The sequence below is a fragment of the Mya arenaria genome, chromosome 6 (genome assembly GCF_026914265.1).
Source record: "Mya arenaria isolate MELC-2E11 chromosome 6, ASM2691426v1".
In the NCBI taxonomy this organism is placed as follows: domain Eukaryota; kingdom Metazoa; phylum Mollusca; class Bivalvia; order Myida; family Myidae; genus Mya; species Mya arenaria.
The window spans coordinates 49,056,750-49,079,699 of record NC_069127.1 but is presented as its reverse complement, the minus strand read 5'-3'; the positions used below and the strand labels follow the sequence as shown (position 1 = coordinate 49,079,699).

Here is a 22,950-nt window from a genome sequence, read left to right as displayed (position 1 = left end):
GAATGTGTGATGCTTTTTTGAAGCTTTTTTTTGAAGGCTTTGCAATCCATCCGAATACACATTGTTAGGAATATCAACTTAAACATTGAAAAATTGTTTTCAATAAAATTGAAGACTAGATAAGATTATCTAATAAAGCGATACATTTCTATATCAATACATCGAGCATACTTACAGGAGAATAAGAGACTTAAAGTGAATATAAATTAAAAAAAAATCGAACCAATTAAATTTGCAAGAATAAGACCAGAAGTGAATTTATGTGTTATTAAAATCAATATTGAATAAATGTTACAAAGGCGTATTTTGTTTTGTAAAGCGTTGTGTGTGTGATACAAAGAACTGTGTAAAATGTTGATAATTTAGTCCATGGATTAGCATAAACAAATTTGTTGGTATGATCTAGACCTCTCAGGCTGGGTATTTAATTAACACAATTGTGATAGACTAGGAGTTATGTCAGTTATGTCAGTGGAGAATCATCTGGACAAAGGGGGAGGAAGTCAGCGGAGCCCGAAGGCGGGGTTGGAGAGTAAACACGCACACAGTGGCAAAGAGATGAACATACTCGTGCTCGGGAAACACGGGGTCGGAAAAACAGGTCTTACACTTTATCTTAAAATTATTTTCAATACTAAACGTATTTTAATATACATTGTATGTCTCTTTATCACGGACCTATAAAGACTGGTTTATAGGTCCATGTCTTTATCAAATGATATTTTTCCAGTGTGCAATTTGCAAGTCATGAAATCAGTTGTAGATACAAGAGTGTGTAATCTGCTATACGGATATGAATTACCATTATTGTTCATCCATCATTTAGAGAAAGTATTCATGTACGTCTGTTATCTGTATGTCAAATATAATTCAAAAGTGTTTGAATTCTACATTCGTCAGCGAGGATTATTCAAACATTCTTTAGAGAAGTTATTTGTCAGTTATCGGTGTATATTATATTAAAGCGTTCCAAAATTTGCACTGGTAAATGGCGGTAACTGATCATTTTTGGTCATCCATCATTTACAAGAAGTATTCAGGTTATGATGTTATATGTCTAGATAATTTAAAAAGCTTTCCGAATACTACATTGGTACACAAGAAAATAATTAAGTTACATTCCTCAATTTCGAGCTGTAAAATGAAAATGCTTTACATAAGATAATTTCAACTGAAAAAAAATGTTCTTAATACCGATTTGAGAAAGTATTCTTATTTGACGGTTAATCTACGGCGATATGGAAAAACGTCGACTTTAAAATTGTGATCAATGTGATGTAACTGCATGTCCATTGGCAATTGTACAACGTACGTAAACCAGTCGGCATAAGTCGTGTAAAATATATTTCATTATGAATGAAAATATTAACACACCAGCACACCCACACTTGCACGCAAACACGCACATATTAACACACCCGCACACACACCCACACACCCGCACGCACGCACGCGCACACGCGCACACACGCACACACGCACCCACGCACCCGCACACACGCACGCACGCACGCATACACACACACACACACACACGCACACACACACACACAAGCACATATTAACACACCCGCACACACGCACACGCACCCACACACCCGCACACACACAAGCACATCATGGTAAAGTTTAATACATAAAAGCTTACAAGCGATTCAACAATTAAATTACATAATACGTTAAAAGGGGGAACTTTGTGGACTTTTTCATCACGCCGATACCATATGAAAAATAGTACACGATTATATGAATTTCAATGCCTGGTTACAAATGGTCACCGCAAATGATCACGTATGGTACAGTAGCGTACCGGGCGTACCTAGGAAGTGTTCATTATATTAACTGACTTTAATAATAGAAAAGAGAGAAGTAAACCAGATAATTTGACATTTATCTTTATTGTGTCTTTGAAGTTTGACTGTTCATATATCCGAGTACAGAGTACAACATATATTAATAGAAAAACACGTTGTCTAGACGAATACAATCATACCATTGAGGGCCAAAGTCTATCAGCCTTCTGGTTTTATATACAAATATTACCTTTAGGGAAATGTTGACGAATGGTACCCTGTATATAATAATAATTTGCCTCTTCAACCGACAGTCTTCAACCGAGTTTGAGCAGTTGGCACCATGTTGGCATCAACATGTTCTGTTCCACATGTACGCATTCCTGGGTTAATAATAGTTCTAGACCTTCATTTACACTCCCATTAAAGTCATTTCAAGGATGGGGTTAACGTTAACATTGTACCATGTATTTTGTTTTTTCTCATACTAATGGGTTTTCTCTGTCTTTCACTTATACATGTCAAAAATGATAAAAATAAAATATATCATTAGAGTAAATATTTAACCGTTTATTCGCAGCAGTTCCCCAGAAATGTTTTAGAATACAATTTCAAAAACATGTTTAGGATATAAATTTTCACAAACGAGCGTAAGATTCTTATAAGACAATATTTAAAAGGCGGTGTTAGGAAACAAATCCTTCTTTAATCAAGCAGACACGATATTTAGAAATTTGGAATCCTAAGTTGAGCATAACTTACAGAAATGACACTCACGAGTTAAAACAACACAGACTCAAACTTACCACATCAATAGGAATGACAATATCGAGCTGCCGCTCTGTAACAGTGTCGGTTTAACCATTTGCCGATGTATTACGCAGTAGTGGGTGAGTCAAACACCACCTTAAACCATAACCATTATCCTATCATCATCGCCATAATATGTACACTTTCCTTTGCTTTAAAATGGGGCTGCTTGTTTTGATATTTGGCCAGTGATTGTGGTATTTCCAATGTGTTTGTTGCCGTATTTAATTGCTGCATTTACATACTTAAAAGTAAATAACTCCAGTTCTAGAATCGATCAGAAGCGTTCTTCAGCCTTTGATGCCAATGTGGAGGCAATATAAATTGTGCACGATGCCAGATGGTTGCTGGGGTTATGTTTGAGTTATGTTTGAGTTTATATATTTATCGATAAGTAGAATTGTGCCGGTTCAAGAACATTATAAATAAGATTATTTGTTATTCTTCGCCAAAATTTCAGTGTTTTTGTTCTACAAAATTCCGTCCTGTTGTAATTTTGGCCAAGGATTGCATCATTAAAACACAAACAAATCTAAAATATTTCATGCGTGTAGAAGCAGAAAATATCATAGTATTTAAAAGGCTAAGAAATATTTTCATATCTTTTCTGCCAAAAAAGTTATTAAGATATTAGCGTCACCTGCTTGTTTGTTTACATCTGTCGTGACCCATGCGACGTGACATCCCAAACGTTAGACATTACTTCGTCTTGTCAAGGTTTATGATTCAACTAAGGTGTTTAAACCGATCTTCGGACCTCAAGTCCCATCAATGTCCAATATTTATCAATTCTTTCTTCTATTTTCTTCATAGAATCTGACACAAAATTATAATAACTTAAGGATGGATGTTAATAAAACAACCGTTTGGATATCTTAAGTACAAATCCACAACATATAAAGATAAACTGACATAACATAACTATGTGTGTACACCATGTAAAGCACTTGGTACATAATGTAATAAGAAACAAACACAATAATAAAGTTTTTGGACTACGAAAGACAGTGCCTGCGTTCCATAATTTAGGATAAAATAGGCGTCAATGTGTGGTAATTCCGGAAGCCACTTCAGCAAAAAAAGCTGGAGTACCTCAGGGCTCAATTTTTGGTCATCTTTTGTTTATAATAATATAGTAAACGAGATAGATTCAAATATCAATTATTGCTAATGATACAATATCTTTGTTAAAGTGGACTCCCTCCAGACTGCAGCTTTAAAACTACATACAGACAGACATCAACAAAATATATATCTGGGCTGATAAGTGGCTTGTTAATCCTAATAAATCTAAATCAATGGTCATATCTCGGAAAAAGGAAGAAACCATTTATCAACCTGTGTACATGTTAGACACTCATATCCCGTTTGTTGAATCACACAAACACCTGGGTATTTTTCTATCTGGTGAAGGCAATTGGCATACGCATATTAACTATATTAAAGAAAAAGCTTGATCTAGAAGACCATCATGAAACGTCTCCGCTATCAACTGGATAGGTGGTCTCTGGAGATTATTTATCTTTCTTTCATTAGACAAATCTTATCTTGAAGTATGCGGACGTTTTTAAGATTAAATGTACACAGTATGAAAAAAATGATCTTGACAAAATTCAAAACGAATGCAAACGTATTGTTACTAATTGTACACGCCGTGTTTCTCTGCGACTGCTTCACATTGAGAGCTTAGATACAAGGAGAGAAAACACAACCTTAAAGTCTGCTACAATCTGAAAAAATGGTCTCTCTCCTGATTATCTATCAAGTCAAGATTCATCAAGGACATTTAGAAACTCATCGAATAAATCTTGCCACCTACGTCACTATATATGATTACTTCCTTTTCAATCTCAGCATAAAGTAGTCTCCCAGATGAAGCACAACTCAATGACACTGTTTCTGGTTTTAAAGCTTATTTAAAGTCGGATAATCCCAAACAAAATACATGTAGTTTGTTTTAGTTTGGAAAACGTCGATTACAGGTCATTCACACTCGCCTACGTAACGAATGCAGTTCATTGAACCATCACCTTTTTTTCTAAAGATATTGTTCCTTCATCCTTCTGCTCGTGTGGAATTCAGGAGACAACGTATCATTATCTTCTTATCTGACTTCTTTATATTAATTAATCAAGGGGACTTAGGCTCAGTTCTGTGGATTTATCAAACTGACGTAACGCTTCGCAATTTACTATACGGCGATAATGCCCTGACAAAATAGCAAAGACATTGTTCGATTCATTGTACCTTTAATTCACATTTAAAAAAGATTTGATAGCCAGTGAGCAGCCTCATTCAACTACTCATTACTACTCCCACGCTGATTTTTCTTCTTTCTGTAAACATGTGTTTTCAGCACTATCAGTCAGGGCTCAGTGGAAGTTTTTGCACTGGCAGTATATCCTAAAATTTAAACCAACCACACTACCCTCGTTCTTCCTCTTTCTTCGTCATTAACGCTCTCATTCTGTTCTCGAACATAATCAACGACTTTTGTATTCAATTTATAAAAAATAAACTAAGATTACTTTAACATTTTTAATAACACAAAATTGTTCTGCTTTTAATAAGTATATAGTCAGTGTACATCGTCTGTATATAATTTCTATGATTATTATATAATTAATAATTTGAAACGAAGCAAAATCATTCTTTACAGTTAACTTAAATACCACTTCTTATATAAATTCAACAATATAAATTTCATTGGGTCATCTGCACTGTAAGCTGTTCATATGTCTGTCTCCAGCAATGTACTTTTGCTAAGGTTTGGAAAATAACTTTCTTTCTTTCTGATCCTATTCTCTAGACTGTAAATGTGTTTCTGTTTGTCTTTATGTATGTAAACGCGGATGAATAAAATATATTTAAATTAAGGGATAAATTACTATTACGTAAATCGCTTGATGAGCGTAAGATAACACACACACACACATCGCTTAAGTCAGTTTAAAACCTTACCGAAAATTGCGTACCTAAATATTCAGAAAAGGAATCATCAAAATGCATTAAACGCTCTAATTAATTACAGGTGTAAAATGTTTCCAATAATACTGTTCATCTTCATTTATTGCCAACCAATCATTAATTTGATAGAATGGTAACTTATACCTGTTTAAGTTTGAATAATAATAATCTAATGATGCGTTTCTGATACCTGTTAAATACGTAAGGTGGCTGACAGGAGCACGTTGATTGAAAGGTTCAGATATCTACAAAACTTGTGTGCTTTGGTTTTATGTAATTTAAATGTCGAGTAGAGAGTTATTGGGAGATAATCGATAAGATATAATAAGTTTTAATAAATGAATACGATGGGTGATATAGTAAAATATGAAAACATTAAAACAACACCAAACGAAATAAGGACACCGTTCTTTACAGACAAATACCGTGCAAACACACCCACTATACACTGATTATTTAAGGTAATGCTACGATGTTAAAGTATCGCGGCTGAAAGCATCGTCGTGCTTCCAATGTAACACGAATTTATGGGCTACGAAAGTCGGCAATTTACTCTATGAAAGGTGATCAGCTTCATTGGAAATAGGCATGGTTTATGAAATTAATATTAATGAAATAAAAACATTGAGACAGAAGGTCTTATGAGGCAACTATCTCATGAAATGAAACTTAACATATGCACACTGAAGCAATAAATAACATGTGAATTGAAAATAAATGTGCCTGATAATTATAATGATATCATACAAACACAACTCATGCTTATTTAAAAATCTGCAAAAACAAATTGTTACCACAACCTTAAGGGGTTATTGCACTGGCCTTGATGATGAGTGTTCGGGCCGTTGAACTAATCACGCCGCCTAGGAGATAACACAAGGTACAACTATGTTAATTACTCAGTGTGATAAATGAAATCCTAATAAATCGAGTGATAAAATGTTTGCCAAATGAGCATAAAAAGGCTACTGTCTTGCTGAGATAAATAGAAAAAATAGTTCGAGATGGGTTAAAATTATAAAAAAAAATCATAACTTAATGAACTTGTATGTAATACAAGCTTGTTCTGGGAGTAAAATATATTTTCGTGAAGAAAGACGAAACAGCTTTTGTAATAAGATATATTTAAGAAGAAATAAATGAGTTAGAAACAAAACTTTCACCTGTGAACAAGTGGTACTTACACTCAAGCAAGTTGATAGCAAATCGAAGTGTGGAGATGTAAACCTTTATTGCCGAGTAAATGGAAAAGGGGATTTGCGAAATACGACTTTACTTTGTGATCATTTGTTTGGCAATGGCAACGTTCGAATTATTGTTATTATGAAATATTATTTTATTTTTTTGAGGGTGCAATCAAAATATTAACAACTTTAATATTGTTGCTGTCTAAGTGATAATGAAACTACATGTTAAGAAAGTCATTATTTTTGAAATATAAGTGTTAAGTAAACACTTATAAATGTTGAATATTCCTTAAGTTTTAGGCGGATAACGATAAATAGTCTTCTTCAAAAAGGGAACGAAGAATTAGTCTGTTAGATATTAACGTTTAAATAAGTGTTGACCTTGCCTTAGGTACCTGATGTTGCTTAGATTTTTTTAATAAAAGCAGTTTAAGTAATATAACAGTTAACAGTTTTGCTGCAAAGTAAGGCGCATCGTGTAATGTTGAATATACTAATTTAATTTATTAGTATTTTTTAACGGACGATAAAAATAAAAACTGGTGTGATAAAGGCCAATGACCTATGCCGGGGGAGGGAGGGGGGGGGGGGCTTTAGGTCTGTAGAGAGTCACTTGGAGGTAGGGGGAGGTAGTCAGCGGAGCACAAAGACAGGGCTTGACAGTTAACATGCACACAATGCCAACAAGATGAACATGCTACTGCTTGGAAAACACGGGGTTGGAAAAACAGGTCTTATTATTTATTTTAAATTACTACGCAATCCTGATCCACAATAAATGTCTCTTTACCGAATATTCTCTATACTTAATGGGTATTAACCAAATATTTTTAACTGATAAAATCAGTCGTCAATGCTTTATCTTATTATATGTCGCTTTACCAAATATTTCCATTGGTGTTTTCGAAAAAAAGGTTTCATTAATTAGTATGCATGATCTTCTTTTTTTAAATAACTTATCTTAAGGATATTTCATTTCATTCAAAATCCCTTAAATAATAATCATTAGTGTCCAGTCTTTACCAAAGAAAGACTGCGAGCCTAACCAGTTGACCTGACATTTCTATCTGAGGTATGTTTTCCGACAAATCCAAGATCTTAGAAAATACAATTTCTGAATAGCGGAACCGTTGTCTCGACGCATCAACTCATTACCTCAGAAATTGTTTTCAACAGTTTATGTCATTTAAGGGGAATATAAATAGCTTGTACACGTTGACATTTTGATTTTAAGGTTTCTTTAGAATATGCCATCATAGAATGTACATGTATGTATTTGTCATTCACTCGCTTCGCTCGCTCAACTTATAATACAAATAAAGTTTAACAACTAGTTTATAGTCTTGCTTGTTTGACAAAATGCAACGACATTTTTAGCGAATTTATTGAGTTAATGCCACTTTTCCAATGACCAACACATATTTCGGTATACAAATGATGATTTTTCGTTCTATATTTTACCATTTCCCATAATTGGTTGACATAAAGGTGCATAGCGGCCACGTTTTAAACATTTCAGTCGTCAAAGTACAGTCTTGACTATCAAATTTGGCAAATCATTTACCACGTACTTTCAAAGCGAAAAGAATATTTATTTTTATTTTTCTTCTGTCCTTATATTTTGACCAACGCAGTATTCGTTCAGAGGGCGAGAGGTTATTAACAAATGTCACCCGAAAGCAAGATGATGTTAGCTTTGAGAGCGATTCCATTACTATCCTCAGTTTAGTTTAAACAGTTTGACAAATATTTGCTTGATACGATATTTGTGTTAGATCTCTGGTGACCCTTTGTGTAGCCCTAATTTCTTTTAAAAAGCTTAAGCTCTTCCTATTTCAAAACATCATGAGCTCGATTAAACAAAGCAAAGTCTTGTTTAGTTTTATTATGTTTTTTGATAAATATCTGTAAAATTCCCAATCCTCTAAAGTAAGATTTTACACAAAATGTTTTAAACTTAAATTAATGCTATTATCTTAATACTGATATAAAAGACATGAAGACCCGATGGTCATAATGTCTTTGTTCTATTTAAATGAGATCGTGTTTCTTCTTGAGAATAAAGAAGAAACACCCTAAGCGCTAAATTTCAAAAGGAGATTTATTGTTATCTGCTTCTAAATGTCAAATAGACACAGTAATACCACACCCCATACTTATGTATACAAAACTCAATCTGCAAGAAATCGACGAAAACAACCCTGGAGGGTTAATATAATGGCCTTAATTTGATATCAATTAACAAGTGGTTCTGCTGATAAGCTTTCAGGCTGAGGAACTAAACATGACGCCACGAAGACGCGTACATACAAATCTGTGTTTGTTACTCAGCGTGATCAATGAATAACTAATAAACCATGTGCTAAAATATTTGCAAAATGACCATGAAAAGGCTTAGCTGTTTTGTTAAGTTAAATTAAACAATTAGTTTGTTGTTGACAGCTAAATAGATCACAATCATAACTGGTAAAGATAATTGGAAAATGCTAGCTTTTTCTATGAGTTGAATAATTTCTTTCTGTCAATAAAGATGAAACAGATTTTCTATAGCAGCTAGATATGTCAGCAGGAAGAAAAAACAAAATTAGATAGTCAATAGCAAATGTCAACTAAAACAAAGACAGCAAGTTGAGTGTAGAAAATTATATGTAAATACTAATTTCTTACGGCAGGTTAAATCAAATCAATAGAATATAATGACTGGGCTATAATTTGTTAATACAGAAACGGTGAGGACACTTTTTAATTAAATGTAAGTTAAACACGAATTGCGACAGATCTGTCCATCTGATAATCTGATCCGTTTCTTTACGGTGTTTTGAAACGATTATTTCATGTGCACATTTCAACCTAATTTTAATCTTTAATATAAGGGATTTGATTCGAGACTAACGTAACCGGCGTGTTGCCACATACACTAGACTATATTATGTTTTAAAGGGCATCATTTTAAGACTCTTTATAAAGTTTACGCAATGAGAAAAGTTCGGTCGTACATATTAATTTTTTTGTTTTTTCTGACGTTTGACTGTTCATACCGCCAACAACCATGAATACCATTTATAATATAGACACGAATCAACACATTACCTCACGATTGTTTTCGTAAATTGGGTGCCAAAACGGCATATCAGTCTCTAGGTTGCACACACAAATAGTTCCTTTTGACAAAAACTGCCAACATGTTTCTCACAAAACATGCACTTTTAATCTCCACAGAGTTTTAAGCCTGTCGTTTTCCATACGACTTTCGACAGGGCTGACCGTTTACCCATGATATATATGGAGGGCTATAATCCACATTGGGGACGTCTTGTTGAAAAAAGGACAGGCTAAACAAATGTGACGTGCACCCGTCTCCTTTCACCTTTAAATGTTTAACGTTTTTTCTAGCACACCGGATAGGCATTTCCGGTGTATTTAGTCTGGAAAAATCCATCTGGCACCCGCCATGCAAGATGAGTCACGCGCTGTGACGTAATACTTTTCATTTCTTTAATATACACTTTATGTAACAAGCATTTTGATATTTCAATAAATGGGGTTCATTAATATTCTTTTTTAAATACATACCCATACTAGTTGTGTTAATAAGAATATGATTTTCATCAAGTGCTTCTTCACACTGACGAGTGTAAGGTAATGGATACAAACGTTTTACAGGAAACTTTATCGGAAAAAAGACGAATAATAATAGTATTTTATAAATCATAAACACTCATTTAAGTATGACAATTGTAATAAGTTTTAGGTTATATCTTAATTTATTACACATCACTTATTTATCAAAAATGGTAGCTTATAACTGTTAAAGTGTTCAATAGCTCTACTAAAAGAGTTCTGTTCTGTTACTTGTCAAAACTCGTAAGTGTTTGACGAGCCCGAGTCAGCTGAAACCTCAGATAGCTCAATTGTACGTTTTGGATTTGTACATTTTGGATATACAGTAGATAAATGTTTCGAAAAGTAAGATAACAGAATGATGTGTAAGATATTGTGAACATAAGCAAGGATGCATAACAACGAGTTTAACAAACAACTCTACTCTCTCCCCTCGCGTGTAAGCTTTTACCTATTGTAAATGGGAACATGGACGTATACCATTTTCTTTTTTTAATGTCGAAAATATTATTCATTATGTTCACACTGTATTGTATGTACTTAAACGAAACTCTCAAGTGATATGACATTAAAACTGAATCAAAGTGCTGAAAGCACTGATGGACTAGGGCTTCATTCAGGGGAATGTTCTAAGCATTGAAAAAATCAACTCACATCACAAGGGGTCACTGTTCAATGGGCTAGCTTAAACTTTAGACTAAAACTGCTTGCAAGCTGCAAAGGAAATTTGAAAAATTTAGTAAAGTGTGTGTAGAGTGAGTGGGGCGGGGGGGGGGGCTAAAGCGTTAAATCAGATAAAGTCATAGTTCTTTTGAATTTCTCAAAGTCGTTAAATCAGACTTGTACAAATAAATTTACGTGGCTGGCACACATACTCCTTTAATTTGATCAATTCCTTTTATATCAATGGACTGTTAATTGCAGTTTCAGAGAAGATTTTCAATGATGTAATTATATACTATATAGAAAACCAGTCACCTCTTTTTCAGGGGAGCTTTAAACCACAGGGCCATACTTTGAACAATCTTTGTAAAAGACATTTACATTATACACCTATGTCAGACTGCATACACAATGCTATTAGGAAGTAGTTTTTATTTAAAAAGTGAAGAATTATTTTCTCCCTCTTAATTTGTGCTTGGTATTCAATTCATATAACATGTTACCTTGATAACTTAGTGCTGTTGATAAATATTAGGCACTGCCTTCTGTCTAATGCTATTCATATAACTGCTGCAGTCTTTTGTACATAGCAAAGCAAGTTGAGTAGACTAAGATGAGATGAATATAGTTTTTAAAGTATGAAATATTGAAATGTCTTTTAAATACTTTGACCATCAAATTTCATATCATGGTGTCAGCAGTTCATCACACTGCTAGTGAGAATGGAATACCAAACGTAATTTTATTCTTTATTTTATACCCATCATCAATCCACATGCAATACATATCACAAAATACTTTAACCCATATTCCGCTCCAGTGCAATACGGCCATATACCACTCTTGTGACGTCACGTCATAACAAGTATGTTGCGCAATATTAAATTGACGTCATTAAACCAATGAGTGCATCCTTAAAATGAAATTTATTATGCAAAGATGTGGCTTCTAAGTCATCTAATCAGTAATATATATAATAAAAGGGTTATTAGTACTGCGTTTTGATCTGGTAGTTTTTTGTAGATTTTGATTTTACTCGGCTTGTGCCTTGTGGTGTCCGAATCTGCAAAAATCTACTTGAGTCGAATACAACCTCCTGGATCAAAACGCAGTACTTATAACCCTATTATGTACAAAACCTGTTACCCCGTGGACAGAGCATCTTTAACCCACATGACCATTATAACTTTGAACAATCATTGTAAAAGACAACTACATACATGTACAAGATGCTTAAGGAAGTAGTTTGGAAAAAAATAGAATTATTTTCTCCGTCTTAATTTGTATGCATTAGATAACTCAATAAATGCAGCAGTTGGCCATTTTTTTATTGTCCTCTGTCACTGTCCTGATAGCTCCCTATCTCAATAGATGCAAAAGGTTGTAGGTTCATGATTCTCATGGTCCAATATGTCATACAGAAAGAAGATGTTGAATGTAGAATCAAGAAGCTTTCTTTTCAGGCACTCCAAATTGAATAGTACTGTAACATTTGGAGTGCCAAGAATTTGTTGGATTCCTATGCAACAGGTATCAGGTGTTGCAGTACATTTGGCAAATACTTTTCACCCGTCCTTGCAAAACTAAAAAAGCTTTCATTTCGCAAAAGTGGTTCATATAACTAAATCAAGGTTGCTAAATCAGAGTTTGAATAATTCTGAAAACTAGATGTGCCTTTAATTGCAGCAATTTGAACACCAACTCATAATGTCAATTAAGCTGGTTATGCTATACTGCAGTTCCTTGGTGTTGGGATTGCTTTATTTACTTGAATAAACACACAGTTCTTGTGTTGGAAAGTACAATGTATTAACATGCATTTTTCTTGCCCTGACTCCATCCAAGCCTTAAATCTTAGATCAACATGTACTTGGGGCTATGTGTAATATCAATGAGAACTATAAATCATGTTCAATTTAGTGCCACTTATGATATTTCATTCCACATACAAAAACATTAACATCTTCAAACCAATATCCTATGTTATGATAAAACCATTGCCAAGTTGGTAATTTGAAAAGACAAGAAATTATATCTGGTCAGGGTTTGACATAGTCTTTCTAGACAGCTGGACTTGTTTTGCAGTTACTTTATAAATCTTTGAAAGCTAAACTGAACAAGACAAAAAACTCACAATACCAAAAGGGTTTTTAAAGACTTATGAGATCATTCTCACATCACCTATACCATTAGTTCTTATCTACAAACTTAAGTCAACATAATAATTAATGTTTTACATAAATATTGCAATGAATAAAACATATTGCAATAAGTACCAATAACATAGCAATCAAGTATGATCACTATAGGCCTAAACATGAGATTTCAACATTTTTCTGATAAACAATAAATAATTTTACTTAACAATTTTCTCATTTTTTACACAAGCTGAAAAAATGGTCTCTTTTTGAATACTTCACATATTTCATGGCTTTCATCATTCAAACTAACATTTCGCTTGTTATTTCAATATTCAATGATTGTGTAAACATTCATAAATGATGGTTAAAATTAACATTCATGCTAATCATGCCTACCAAAAGCACCTGACTGATCATCACTGAGAGAAAGTTTAGAAAAATGAACGAAGCCGAGTTACATCTAGTAGGATATCAAATCCTACAAATGTATTCATCATTTTATATAACCGTATTTAGTAAATGTTAAATTTTTGAAAGTCTAAAAAGTTTCATTGTTTGGTATATCAGAGAACATTTGTGTGTATAATTTTAATGATATTTTGTGATTCATTTAATTTCATTCTTGTGTCATTTAGTGTTAAATCCCAAGCTTTCTTGTTTACATTTAAGTGCAAGAAAAGGCACTGATCTGAATAAATTCATTATAATGTAAGGTCACATAAAGGATATATTGTGCTTTTTAAAAATAACATTTTTTCATCTGTTTAAAAATATGTCAAATGAAGTGCATTGACATTTCATTATGAGTTTAAAGCTGCACTCTCATTCTGACAACTTTTTAAATTTTTGTCTTGGAACGACAATACCTAGTAATCTTTTTTAATGGCAAAACACGAAATAACTGCTATTAATAAATAATTTGTAAACTATGGGGATCATCAGTTAGTAAGTTTCAATGCATTGATTGTACACATCGATACCAAGTTTATGTCAATTTTCTACAATTTTTTTTAAATTTTTGCTTTTTCATCATTAACTGAGTACAGCCCCTTTAAACAGTACCTTATAATGTCTGTGACTTATCAAATATTTAATAGTAATGGCATACAACCAAGATTTGTTTTAATTATTCAGGTTTCAAACTGCATTGTGTATGCGATTGGAAAGGTAATCTTGAAAGCTCACTTAGTATAGTTTTTACAAATAGCATTCACCCTGCAAGGTACTCATATTTGGATGATACATGTATAAAGATTTGCACAGTCATTTATGTATACTTGCATTTTTTGATAAAGGATACCTTTTTCAAATCTTTGATTTAGATTACAAAGTATAACTTATATAAATAAATATATATTCTTAACAAGCTAATGCATCAGTCAATTGTAACCATGCCCCCCGCCCCCCGGTCCCGGAATAGCGGGGACTTTTACTTTCGGTCCAGCCAACCCCAGCTAAAATCCCCGACCTGCGGAGATAATCTGATGGTAAAGTCCACACCAAATGCCCCGCACCCAAGGGACATTAGGTTAAGCCCCATCCACACTGTATTTTCCGGGAAGACCTGGCACTGCGGGGCCACATGAAAGGTAAAAACATGACCCATTTCGCCGGCTATCCCCGGATGTGGGAGCTGTGGTTACAATTGACTGGTGCATAATGATACATCGTGATCCAATCTCATGCCAAGATGATTTCTGGTCTGACGTCGCGAGGTTAGATATTCTTAAGCATAAAAAAACCTTGACAGCATTTGAGAAAGACTGTTGTGAGATTAAATCTTCATTACTTTACTATTCCACAAAATTGGGTGAAAAGGGATCTTTATTGAATATTTTGATTTTGTTCCCTAAGTCAACTGATTAATTAATACAAATTCAATTCTATCTCCACAATATTCGGCACTGCATTGTTAAATAAAACTCAAAAGTTACACTTGTAAATTATTTAACCAAATACCTTTCCCTCAAATATTTCACAAATTTATATTGATCTATCAACAACAATGCATCACCATACTGTATCTCTGACCGATGTTTGATTTTCATTCTTGGCTAGAAAACAAAAAGTGAGCACAAAGCTTCTTCAGAAAAAGAACTTGTAAAGTATGCACCAGTCAATTGTAACCACGCCCCCCCCCCCTCCCGCCCCCGGATTTCCATCCAGCGAATCCCCGGTAAAATCCCTGCCCTGCGAGAACGAACTGGTGGTAAAATCCCGTGAATAACCCCACACCCCGGGGATCTAAGGTAAGAGCAATTTCCTGATATATTTTGAGGGAAGACAAAACCACCGCAATCACCCGGCATTGCGAGGACACTAGTTCTGGCTTCCATAACTGTAATGTTGATATTTATTTTTTTGATGTTTACAACACGTCCAAAAAGGTAATATATAATGTGTTCGCTGCAGTTCTTTAGCTACGAGGACACCTGAAAGGTAAAACCACAGCCCTTTTCCCTGGTATATCCACGAGGGGCCGTGGTAACAATTCACAGGTGCATTATATAAGAGAGGAAATCAAAATTGAGCATGCAAGATTGTTTTATCAATGACGATGGTTTATCACAATGTCATGTACTTACACTGAGAGTGGCTCCAAGATTTGTCTATGCACATAGGTAAACAAACATCTTATTCACAGATGCTGTGCACATATTCATACATTTGGCTTCGTTTAGAATGAAACTTAATAAATAAGTATGCGCATATTTGATATTTTTTTATCTCCATTTTACAAAATTGAAATCACATGATTTTTTCAAACGAACTTGTATTGCTTGAAAACGTGTCAAATTAAAAATGCTACCAACGGTAAGATGAAAATAAATCCGTTTGATGGTGGTAATCATTCAATGGCGGCTTTATTGATAAATTTCCTCAATAAAACACTATGAAATCCACATCATCAACATCCGAAAGTAGTGATAACAAACATGTTTGAATCATTCGGCCGCTCTGATCAGAGTAAATTTTGAGGTCAATAAGTAGACTGGTACCCTGATTTACTTTTCCTCAAAAATATAAAAGTTATACAGGTACGCGGCATATGGTTTTTAGTTAATATTAATAGTATTTGAACAATAAATACCAAAAATCATGTTGTATTTAAAAAAGTGCTAAGTGCCATGCGATGATTAGTTAAAAAAAACTTTGTATCGAAAAGAAAATATCACGGAAACATGCAAATTATGTCGAAAAAAGATCAGGGACCGACTTCGGAATACCAACATTGTATACAAAGGATAACAATACTTTTTTTAAACCAACTTTCCTGGTTATTTTCTACTTAGACCGGACGCTTTATTCGCTTTTAATACGTATGAATTCACAAGACATTTCGAATGCGCGACGGGCACCGCGGTTAGCTGATACTTGTTTCTTTTCCGATAAAAGAGAAAGAGGGTACTGTACCAGTCTATCAATACAGAGCATTAAACGGAAAAAAATCGATGCGTACTTTTCCAATATGTTCATATTCTTATTGCATATAATCTGACCGTATGCAAGAACATTCATGTAGTTAACCCGATTAACTCACTCGCTACGTATGCATTTCTTGTGCTTCATTAAAAGAACATACAGTTAGCTTGAATTGTTAGGAGAACTTTTTTTATTGGATGTTTTCATTGTAATCAGTTCTGGTACTACTTTGATTATTCAAATTCGCTAACGGCAATCCAATCAAAATACAGCGTATACATACATTACGTCAGTGAACCCTCAGATGCGGCTTGAGAATGCAGATTACGCGTTTACGGCTATGAACTAGGCCACAAGTGCCCTAGTCCAAAAAACATTTTTTTACAAAACTACCCGTAAATATTCTTTATGGTGGCTCAGTTTGTGGGGATGTTATTTTGTATTGATTAAACTTGTTGGTAGATTGTGCTTAACGTAAGTCTGTGTCCCAAATAGTCTGATTTTCAATGCAGCTTGAAATTCAACTTTTTGAACTTTGTCAAAAGAAAATACAGCCTTAAGTGGTACGCGGGTCTTTAGATTTGCTGATATGGAATCTGAGGCAAATTCTGATTACTTCCTGTGTTTTTCCGTTATAAAATGTACACATTTATAATATGTTAGATTTTTCGCGAAATGACTTGTAATTGACACGTTTGTTAATTTAAAAAAAAAGTTCTTGTATTTCTGTTTTTTACATTTTCCTATATTTAAGACGTTATTGTTTGAGATTTCAACACTTTTTTTAATCGTATTGCTATGTTTGCATAATTAAAAGACTGAACAATCTAAAAGTCTTCGATGTTCAATGATTCGCGTAAGATTGTATTCAGGTATAAAATTTCAGCACTAGAATTTGCCAAAATTAATGATTTATAACATTGGTCAATTGTTTTAAACATATCAATGTTAGATAAATATAAATGGACGTGTATGCATTAAATGCCAGTCCTAGACCATTGCAACATATGTATGTTCTCGTCACATCCTCCCTGGGTCAAATATTCATAGCACCATTTTATTTACTTCGTAAAAATGCTGGAAAGGGCATATTTACCCTTTAATATAACAGATGCAGATGGTATTGGTAGGGTTTAGCTTCATAATAATGTTATTTAATAAAAGTGTGCGTAATTGTTTCAGCTACTCCATTTAAACTTCTTATATATAAATATAATTTTTGTTTTTATTTCAGCTTTGATCGTACGGTATCTGACTAAGCGATTTATAGGCGACTACAATTCAGACAAAGGTAAATCTGTATGAACCTTACAACTCAATTCTTGGCTTTGACAATTCGAACATAAAGTTTACTGATAAGCGGTATTTTAATAATTATATTGACAACGTTACGTTATGTTTGTATTTTTGATTACCAGTTTGGGTTGATATTTACTTCTCAACGAAATCGCAATTCCTAAAGTCCATTTTCTGTTACAAATGATAGACTGTACACATAGTGATTATACACATAGTAAAACAGTGCACTATTGAAGGACAGCAAATTTCATTGTCTTTGTATACGGTGTATAACATCAGATAACAAATTAACAGACACAGTCGTATTGAGCTTTTTAAAAATGTCAATTTTTCACTTTCTACGATAATCGTCATTGGAGATTGCAAACATAAATAAATGTCATAACTAGTCTAATGCAGACATATCTTGTCATGTATGCCAATTACATAACAATAAATATATAATTTCGTTAAAAGCTTTCAAAATTGTCATGGTGAAACTAGGCGTTGGAAACTGTGTTTTATGAGGCTCGTAATAAGGTCATTAAGTTCGTAATTTATCTTTGATCCTCTAAGTATCTCTTTCTTGTCTTCATTATGCTAAAAAGTATATTCATTAAGTTAATGTGACTAGTGCAAAATGCGTTTTACAACTCAGTTTTCACTAATTCAACTCATTCTCCTGGAGAATATCCATAATTCGTACAACATTTCACATTGTCAACTATGAAGTGACCAGACGTTATTTACGGGAGAATCCATTTTGATGTTGAAATGACACCGTAATTTGGTAGTGTCTAAATGCTGTTTACACGAATAAAACTGCTACTACTACTAATACTACACAAACATTTACCAATGACGACATGTTGATAGTTGTTTAATTTGTGTTGTCTTGTTGCGCTTTGTCTCTTGCTGTTAGTTCGTCCTTGTTCCATGTGTATTGTGGCGACGTTTAACATTTCTCTGCATTCAATAAAGGTGTATGTAAAACGTTAAATTGGTGCTCACGTTTGTTACCATTTGCACAGAGATGCTGTATAGCCATGCCACCAGTATAGACGGAAAGCACCTGACCTTACATATCATTGACACACAGGGCCAGGTAGGTAAATATGTGAATTGCTTCAGAGAACGTATGGAAAAAGAAGTGAGAGACTTGTTTAATGGTACATTTGTCCTTGTTTTGCACAATTGGTCATGGATTCGAACTACACTTGGGTTACTCTTTCGTGGCTTCTCAAAAAGGTCGTCATAACTTCTACTAAGGAAAAGAACGGTGCAATAAGCAGCTGGAATAATAGTCAAAACTTACATCGAAAGCGTTGTCGTAGCTAAAGTAACACTCTCAATTGAGGCACCAATAATGGCGTATTATAATTTCTATATGATTGTAGTTTGTTTTCTCACACATTACAAGGGTACTCATAACAATTTGTCGATAGTTCATTTGAGTCTCATGCATAACGATCAGATTAAACTGGAGTGGAGATGTTTCATTAAGAATTAACCATAAAGAAAGAACCGAGAAAATAAATCAAATTAATATTATTCAATTATAGTTTACGTACAATCTGTCAGAAAGGAGTAGGTTCAAACATTCTCAACAGTAGGATGAGTGCATGCGATTAAACACATTTCACAAAAGTCGTTTAAAAAAATAAAAATAAAATAATTGGTGACTTAAACAGGTGTGAACTATTATTTTGAAAGCGAAAACACGATTTAAAAATCACAAATATAGTTATATGCTAATACGGCTATTTTATCTAATCTATGTTGCTCAGTGCTATTGAATTGCACGTGGCATCGTTTATAAGCTCTTGTGCAACGAGTATCATCTGATAATTAGGTTATATATTAGTTTTTTTAGTTACATTCCAGAGACTATTAACAAACGTTTTCTATCTTTGACCAATGCCGTTGAAAAGGAAATATCGAAATTGTTATCTTATTAATCTAATAATGAATTTGTGAATATGAAACCCTTTAAATAATCGCTGCATAATCAACGTCATTCTTACAGGTTACAGGTGTATTGAATTTTATCGTAGAAGTTTCAAGAACAAGTGCTTTACCTTTATCTTTTGTGAGCTACTATAAGCTTTGTCAAGCCTATTTAGAGATAAATGATCAAAGGTTAAACATAAAACCCTGGGCGTTTGGCGTAGACCACCACACTGGCGCTTGGATAACAGAAATTGTAAATAGACACTTTTACGACGATTTATGTCGATACAATTTCATTTCTGAGAGGTTTTACAGGTATCATCATTGCACACATTATCTAATTAGCTTCCAGGCATACCATCTCGGAAAAAATGTCAGGTTATTATCCATTTATTTAAAGAGATATTTTTTTCGTTTTTCTTGTATTTCATAAATGAACTGGTTAACATATTACTTAGTAATTTATTTCGTTGTTTTATATTAATTTATGATTATCAAAGATGGTTTTCGTATGATAGCGAAGAGTTAGATATCCAGAAAGCTATTTTGCTGTAATTCTGAATCATGTAAAAATGCCGTTAGAACGGGTAAATTCTCCTCATGGAAGCAAATTCCTTCCAGTCTATGTGAAGCTTCCCAATAGCATATACTGCTTTGGTACCGCCTTGTGCTTTTAAGTCGGGCCAATTTTATTTGTGTTCGTACTGGTACGGACCTTCTACAGTCAATTGTATTAGTAACTATCAAGATAAATAAAAGACCCATTCGCATCATGTAGGTCACAAATATCTAAAGAATATAAATAACAATTATGTATTCGATTCTGAGATATCAGGCCGATGTGAGCGGCAAAAAGGTACATCTATTAATAAAGAGTATAATAGCGCCATATACAACTATAATCTTCTATATTTTTCAGAGATCTCTTGACGACGTGAGCCCATCCCAAGTTCTTTGGGCAGACTGTGTAATCATCGTTTTTGCCGTAAATAGTAAGACGAGTTTTGACCTGGCACAAAGCATTGTCGAGCACGTCCATCATATTCGGGCTGAAAACCAGATGCCCGTTGGACTCGTGGCCAACAAATCGGACATGATCGACAGGAAACAAGTGTCCGATACGGAAATAAGCAGACTGTGTGCGGAATTTAATCATTTTTTCTTCGAAACCGCAGCTAGCGAGGCGCGGACGAGTGTAGCGGATGTATTTGAGACGCTTGCGCAGCAAGTACGGATTATTTTCAAGAAGAAGGAGAAATTGACCAGATTTATGGCCAATCCTGCTGTGGCAGCCAGGTTACAGATTCAGCAATCTTTTCGAAGTCTCGCTGAACGAACTTGGAGATCGCGGACCTCAACGCTTTGACACCCTCTGAGCAAAGAATTTTAGCATCTCAACTAATTATAAATAACTATATTGTTATTGACGATAAATTCACTAATATGGAAGTCATTATTGGGCCGACCGCCTTCCCTTTTGGGGTTCCTCCATATCTTGAATGTATGATCAATCGAAGTGTTTATAGTTTTTCATAATTCCGGACGACACATTTCATGTTTTTCTGTGTATCGCTCGAAGTAAGAATGCACTATTTATGCACATTTCCATGATTGTTCGTTGCTCTCTTGATGTATAAAATGAAGAGTTATTATTTTTAAAATATCTGTAGTTCAGTTTTACCCCATGGCACCATGTTTAATTCATACTGTCCTTTGCTAGTTGTCCTTGAACATGCGCTTTTTACAATTCATACATAAGTTAACACACAGTGTAAGAGACCATACAATTGAAACGTCGACTTTAATTTTAATTTAAGCAATGTATTGAAAAAATCCCAGAGCATTGTAAACAATCTCTAGTTGAAAGAAACCGATACCATTTAGTTTTTCGCGGCCAATGACTCAGGCATAAACTATAGACGGATTTATACAAATATTGGGTGATAGGTAGGGATATACGATTATTTATATAAGTAATAAAAGGTCGGCGTTAGCGTTACCGAGCCTTAACACTTTTGGCCAATGTGCCATGACCGACGGTCGAATGGCCTTCACTGGACGGATGCTCAAACATTGATATATTTAGACAAATATAGCTTTTGAAAACAACCAATAAGCTATTGAAATATATTTCGATGAGTTCTACGTAAATTATCTCAACGATATTGTCTCTGATGTTTTATCCGTGCAGGATGTTGATGTTTCCCTTCGGATGTTCTTGACTCAATTGAGGTTCCAAAACCAAGACTGGCCTCAGCTATGTTCGAAGGGAGATAGCAACTGACATGTCACAGCCCCTTCGATACTTTTAAAATGTCAGATCCCAAAGATGTCGGTAACTACCGTCCACTATGAATGTTATAAGTAAAGTACTAGAAAGAATTCTGCATAAATACATGTTCAACTTTATTCGTTAAAACGACTACTTAACCCTATTTCAGTCAGGCTTTGGTCCAAAGGAATCAGCTTAAACAGCTTGAATATATCTATCATTCTTTCTGCCTTGCTCCATATGAGGATAAAAAAGTAAGAACAGTATTCTGTGACATCTAAAAAGCCTTTGATCGGGTATGGCATGAAGGTCTTCTTTTCAAGTTTCGAGAAAGTGGAATATTCGGTTCCTTATCATCAAGGCTCACTGATAAGCTTAGTGAAAGGAAACAAAGTTTTGTCATTTATTGTCTTGTCGTGGCTTGTCAGATATGGTTTCAATATATTCCGGAGTTCCACAAGGTTCAATTCTTGGACCCTACTCTTTCTTGCCTATATCAATTATCGTTCGTGAAATAAAATTCCCAATATGTCTTTTCGCAGAAAATATTACAATGAATATCATTGTCGATGACCTTTTTTGTTGTTCAGCAACTATATGGTGTCATGAAAAGATTCATATGTGTTCAGAAAAGTGGCCTGTATCAATCAACCTAGCAAAAACCGAATCACTTCTCGTGATATTACTTGTAAAAAACCAGTTTCCATCGAATTTATTTCTGCCAACTACACTATATTCAAAGAAATGCACGTCCAGATTCAGATCGTTCCACTCTATCCTTGACCTCCTTCAAGTATAATCTTTACAATTCCTCTTTCCCACTATGAGGTTGAGGCAGAATGAGT

General features: G+C 34.2%; 1 protein-coding gene across 1 annotated transcript; it reads left to right on the top strand.

Annotated features, from left to right (window-relative positions):
* Window positions 1-370: 370 nt before the first annotated feature.
* On the top strand, window positions 371-21,467 carry LOC128236618 (ras-like protein family member 11A-like). Its single transcript, XM_052951595.1, has 4 exons — window positions 371-601; window positions 17,840-17,896; window positions 18,915-18,988; window positions 20,753-21,467. Exons 1-4 carry the CDS (start codon window positions 457-459, stop codon window positions 21,197-21,199), a joined length of 723 nt encoding a protein of 240 aa, XP_052807555.1. The 5' UTR covers window positions 371-456; the 3' UTR covers window positions 21,200-21,467.
* Window positions 21,468-22,950: the final 1,483 nt, after the last annotated feature.